The 6000-nt window shown below is 48.7% G+C and overlaps 1 protein-coding gene across 3 annotated transcripts in view; it reads right to left on the bottom strand.

Annotated features, from left to right (window-relative positions):
- Window positions 1-379: 379 nt before the first annotated feature.
- Window positions 380-6000, bottom strand: part of sema6a (sema domain, transmembrane domain (TM), and cytoplasmic domain, (semaphorin) 6A) — a 90314-nt gene continuing 84693 nt past the window's right edge. For all 3 annotated transcript variants that reach the window (XM_035378666.1, XM_035378667.1, XM_035378668.1), the window contains one exon: window positions 380-4256. In XM_035378666.1, coding sequence (XP_035234557.1) covers window positions 3058-4256 — 1199 coding nt within the window. In that variant the 3' untranslated portion in view covers window positions 380-3057. The remainder of the gene's footprint in view (window positions 4257-6000) is intronic.

Genomic DNA, 6000 nt, shown 5'->3' with positions numbered 1-6000 from the left:
CTGTTTTTTAGTCATGGTAAACTATAGGCCTTTATGCTAACAATTTATACAAAGATCGTAGATCAACGGGACGTTTGTTTTTGTGTATACCTGCACATTCTTAACAGCTGTGAGATAGCCCTATCTGTCTCAACCGCATTCTTAGCTGCAAAAAGAGAGATAGGCCTATCTGTGTCTCAACCACAGGGGACATCAGCTTGCCTTCAGGTGTAGTGAAAGGCCTAGACGAGCCTGTTCTCATTTCTGCTTAGTGTTATGCAGTGTTTGTGAATGGAGGCCTCTTTCACAGTTCGTAGGTGACACGCCTAATCACGTGACTTTGATTGGACCAATGGAAGGACGAGGACGACGACGACAACAAAACGAAGTGGCGGCAATGCTTAGTTTTTGTTTTTATTACATTTTTTTCATTTATTAAAGAGAATTTCTTTACAACATACATTTAGCTGTGAATCAAATGTTAAAGAAGTGAAGGGCAAAAAACCTGGTGACATCACAATATTTTACAAGCTTACAAATTAGAAACGATTTTGAGAGTTTGACTCGGTTGCATCTAGCAGTGTATAGCAAGGGTGAAAGACAAAGGCACACCAAAAACAGCCCACGGTCAACAGACACCATCCAAACTGTGGGCATAGATGCCATCTGCACTACTGAAAAGAAAGGAACAGGAACGAAGGTCCCTTCACAAGGTATATTCTGATGCATGACACAGTCAATGCACTCAAAACCCTACAAGCGTCTATGTACAATTCGGTTAAAGAAACACGATTACTCCTTTACGGAAACCGATGGGGGGGGGGGGCAGGGGGGGTAAAATCCTACGTGTTAATTTCACATTGGCTGCACGACCACAGGTAATGGCTCGCTTCTCTCGTTTGTTATAGGAAACCCGTCGAAGGGTTCGATGCTCGCCTCTCTCTGCAGAAAGACAACTGGGCGAGCGATCTGCCCATCTGGGAGCGATGGTGATACACATCACGTGAAATATCATGTAAAAATCCACAAATAAACAAAAAATAGTCCGATAAAACCCTCCCGTATAGCACATCGATATAGAGAGTTAATAGATTAATCATACTAATCTGTTTCAATTGCTGAAACTTGGTTTTTATAAAAGGGGGTTAAAATATATTTGCCTAATTTTATTCGAGGAGGTTTTTGTTACCGCAGGAACCAGCCTGCTTCTTTTTTTTTTTTTAACTGCCTAGAAATCGAGTTTTATCATTTACACTAGAAAGCCGGTGTCTTATCGATATACCATTGGTGTGGCCGAAAAAATGTGTGGTTTGTTATTGCAGTGCATCTGTTGAACACAAGGAGGCCTTTGCAGAAACGTACATTAATCACTCTACCAAACAGCAAAAAGATGAGAGCCAAAAAGAATATCGGGACCTGATGGATTAAAAAACAAACACCCACAACATTGTCGACACTGCCAGCACAACGGAAAGGGATTTCTTCAAGCGCATCGTTGGCACAATCCGAAAAAAAAAAGGAACCACAAAAAAAGAACGAGGGGGTTATCACCGTCCAACCCCCTTCCCCTTTTCCGAATATTCCTAGGGACCAGAGTTACAACAAGAACACCTACATTCTTTGCCTCGACAAGGGGAAATATCTCTTCGTAAAATCTACCAGGAAACATAATTAACAGCTAAAGAAACCACTACTTTGGGTGTAAGGCACACATTTACATGTGGAAGATAAACAGGCTATTAACAGATGAATTCCCATGAAAGGCCCACGTGAGAAGACTAGAGTTGATACCTCCTTTCTTTATCTGGCAAAAGACGATACTTTCCAAAAAACCTGGCAGAAAACTTACCCTTTCACACGTTTTCTTGTTTTTGTGTGTGATTTTTCTATTCATTTTTTTTTGTTCCCCCTTTGCATTTTTTTACATGCAAAAAACAGTGACCCTCGACTGGCCCGCAGTGGACCTGCAGCTCTCTGGCGCGGGCGGGGCGGAGAGAGGTCGATGGAGAGGCGACGATGAGGTCGAGGGAGTTCCGTGCGTCGGTCGGTCCGCTTCTGTCGTGGGACGGTCGACTCCTGGAACGTCCCGGCTCTGCTCACGAGCCACCTGGCACAGGTAAATAAATATCCCACCCCACCCCACCCCCCGCACAACCAGAGGTCACGCTTGTCCCAAGCTTTAAAAGCCGAGGTCCTACACAGTCAACGGACCAATTTGACAAAAAAACTAAAACAAAACAAAAAAAACTTTTACTGGCTCCAGTTTTATGACTTTAAATAAATTCACACTCGATTAATTCATATTAAATGTTTCCTTTTTCTGAGCCTAAAAAAAAGTCTTGTCTCTCTCTTTTTTCTTTTTTCCAAAAAGCACTTATTAAATAATAAATACAATGAGCTATTAGTATTAACAGTCACATGTTATCCAGTAACCAGTACAGTAGCTGATTTATTTATTTTTTCGGGTCGAGGCCTCAGCCGAAAAAGAGCTTGATTGCGGTGGCTGGCAGCCGTAACACTGAGAGGCATTTTCACAGTCGTCTACACAAAGTCAGCCCCAGCCAGCGCTGCAGTCCGAGAGCAATGTGCCCAAGTGCGAGTTCGGTCCTCCACCCGGCCTCCCACTTTCAATCCGAGACTCCCGCTTTCACCGCTCAAATGTGCTTTTGGCAGCCTGTTTTTAAAAAAAAAAAAGAAAAGAAAAAAAAACTAAAAATAAAACATCCATCGAGTCACTGTGCCGCTCCTCAAGTACAACACAGACGTCGCTCCAGAATGCTACAGAATGACTTCGCTTTTTTTTTTTTTGTTGTTGACGAAATATCGGCGAAAGTCATTTTGTCATTTCGTTTCGATAGCAAATATTCCACTTCTTTTTTTTTTTGTTTTTGTTTTGTTCCAGGAACCACGATTCAACAGCCTGAGAGCTTCACGACAACCGTTTCGTATAGATATATATATATATTTTTTTAAAAACATCTTTTTTAAAGTGTGTTGTATTTGCTGTACACTGACGAGGAACGAAGTGGGCGCGGCATGGGCGGTGGCGGTTGTTTCGGTTACCGGTTGCCGGGGCGATTATGTGCACGAGTCGTTGGACTTGATGTTTGTGGAGAGGGAGACTAAGGAGGGCTTGGGCGGGACGTCGGGTTTTAGGTGCTTGCCCCCGCCGCGGGGCAGGGAGCCGTAGGAGCTGACGCTGGGCTGGCGGGACAGGGACGCCCCCGGCGAGGGGCCCGCCATGTGCATGGAGTCCACCCTCTGCGGGGCGGGGGGCGGCTTCTCCACGCGGGCGAAGCTGTGGTTGCGGGACAGGTGCGAGGAGTTGGACGAGTTGGTGTTGTGCTTCTTGAGGGCGGAGCCCTTGGCCTGGGCGCTGAGCGGGTAGCCCCGCTTGTACTCGTGCCCGTACATGGAGGAGTGCACCTCCAGCCGCTTGCCCATCTGGGGCACGGGGGCGGGCGCGGACAGCGAGGCCTCGCGCTGGGGCACGCGGGGGGGCGCGCCGTCCTTCTCCCCCAGGCCCAGGCCCAGGCCCAGGCCCAGGCCGTGGCACGGGCTCTTCAGGGCCTTGTACTCCAGCGTGGCGGCCTGGTCGTCCAGGCCCAGGGGCCCCAGGTCGGCGCGGTGCGGCTGCTCCACGTACTCGTGCTGGTAGGCCTGCTGGTGCTGGTGCTGGTGCTGGTGCTGGTGCTGCGGCAGCACCACCACGCTGGGGATGTGGCCCGGCGAGGCGCGCGGCGGCAGGTCGGTGGGGATGACGGCCGAGCCCATGGGCGGCAGGTCCTTGGTGCAGGCGTTGATCAGGTTCTGGTTGCGCTCCCACTCGCGGCTCCCCCTGCTGGGCTTGCGGCGCGGCTGCATGGGCGTGGACTCGGGCGTGGGCAGCGCCGCCAGGTCCAGGTGGTGCTGGTGGTCGGCCCGGAGCGCCGCCTTGCCGTTGCCGTTGGCGGAGGCCGCGCGGCCGCCGTGCATCAGCGGGGTGAGGATGGCGTCCGGCCGCCCGCCGTCCTTCGCCTGCGTCTCGAACAGCCCCGTCAGCTTGGTCACGCTGTTCATGGAGCCGCGCCGCGAGGCTGCCGCCGCCGCCGCCGCCGCGTCCTTGTCCTTGCGGGAGCCCGGCAGCTCCAGGGCGCGGCGCCGGTGGTCGCACGCGCAGTACACCACGATGCCGGAGAAGACGGCGCCCATGGCGAAGGCCAGGATGACCGCGATGGCCAGCAGCGTCACGGGGACCAGCTGCTCGCGGCCCTTCTGGTAGCTCTCACGGATCACCCCTGCAAGACAGGTCGGCAATATCGTCAATATCGCCTTTAGCGTCAATATCGCCTTTATCATCAATATCGCCTTTATCGTCAATATCGCCTTTATCGTCAATATCGCCTTTATCGGCAATATCGCCTTTATCATCAATATCGCCTTTATCATCAATATCGCCTTTATCATCAATATCGCCTTTATCGTCAATATCGCCTTTATCGTCAATATCGCCTTTATCATCAATATCGCCTTTATCATCAATATCGCCTTTATCGTCAATATCGCCTTTATCGTCAATATCGCCTTTATCATCAATATCGCCTTTATCATCAATATCGCCTTTATCGTCAATATCGCCTTTATCGGCTACAAAAGCCACACTGATTTATCAGCAACATAAAGCCGCACAGAGAGAAACCTTTTTCTAGTGTAAATAACTTCATGCATCTTTGGCGTAACCACGGATTTAAAATAATAAAGTAATAACCAAACCTTTGTATTACAAAAAAATCATTGCATATGCTGTAACACTGGTAAGAGCTGTCAAAAGATTGACATAAGAAAAAGGATACTGCCTATGCACGAAAACAAACTAAATGCTTCATCTTTACACACACATATATATATATATATATATATATATATATACATATAAGGTTTGTGTTGGATATGTTTTATGTAGTTCAAATTCTAAAAGTGTAAAAAAACTGAACTGTATCTGCATTCATATGCACGCACAATTATTTCTCCAGAGATTCTCTACAATGCTGTACAGAGCCACATATACTTCCAAAAGCGTACAGAAGCCAGAATGCATGGACCGTTGCATGTTTTGTAGTCACTGAAGCAGACACGTGCTGCACTTTGTGTCTCTGCGAACGGGACGGGTACGAACTCGGAAACACGGTGACGATTTCGCGAGGAGAGCAGGAAGTCGAACCGAACAACGACACCAAAAAAAAAAGAAGAAAAAAGAAAGAATGTGAATGAAGATGTCAACCTAAAGCGAAAAGGAAGCTCTGCTGTACGGATGCCTTGTGTTTTCTTTTTGCACGAAAGTGGGTCTTACTCCGGTGGGATTCAGTGCTGTCAGCGCCAGAAATAGAAGCACCTGGTACACGGTTTAGCATCACGTAGCCGGAGGGCGGCTGTTCACACGGAGTCGTGTTCACAATGTACACTTTCGTACGTACGCGAGCAGATGCTGAGGGGCTGCTTCTGTGCGAAATGAAAAAAACCCCGGGAAATCTGTTTTGCCGAAGCATAAGGAGTCGAATATCTGCCCTTTAAACGAAAGCCGTAAAGAGCAACGGAATCGGGCCTAGTCCCAAAATTCACAGTGGCGTACGGCGAAGAACAAATGCCAGGGCGAATGCTGGTAGCCAGCATTTTCTTTTTTGTTTTTTTTTTGAGTGTGTGCCGTTCTCTCGCTAATTTGCACACGGGGGTTGACATCAGAGCAGCCCACTTGTACGCAGTCCAATCACAAACAAGGCCTGACCAACACATGTTCTCACAAGCCCGGCCAATCAGGCGATGGCGATGGCAAAGTGACAAGGAATGCCTTAAAAAATCAGCAGTTGGTGGTTTTATCCCAACCAGCGAACTGGATATCGTCGTATTCTATATCGCTGTGAAAAAGGCACGGGCGTGATTTTAACGCACGGCGACGCGGACGAATCGGATCGGGGCCCGTTCCGCGTGTGAAGGAGATGGAAATGGAGCCCCGAGCCGTGTCAGGCTGACGTTAACGGCGCTGGA

Source organism: Anguilla anguilla, chromosome 10, assembly GCF_013347855.1.
Source record: "Anguilla anguilla isolate fAngAng1 chromosome 10, fAngAng1.pri, whole genome shotgun sequence".
Taxonomy (NCBI): domain Eukaryota; kingdom Metazoa; phylum Chordata; class Actinopteri; order Anguilliformes; family Anguillidae; genus Anguilla; species Anguilla anguilla.
The sequence above is the reverse complement of the archived record's forward strand: the minus strand, read 5'-3'. Positions and strand labels throughout refer to the sequence as shown.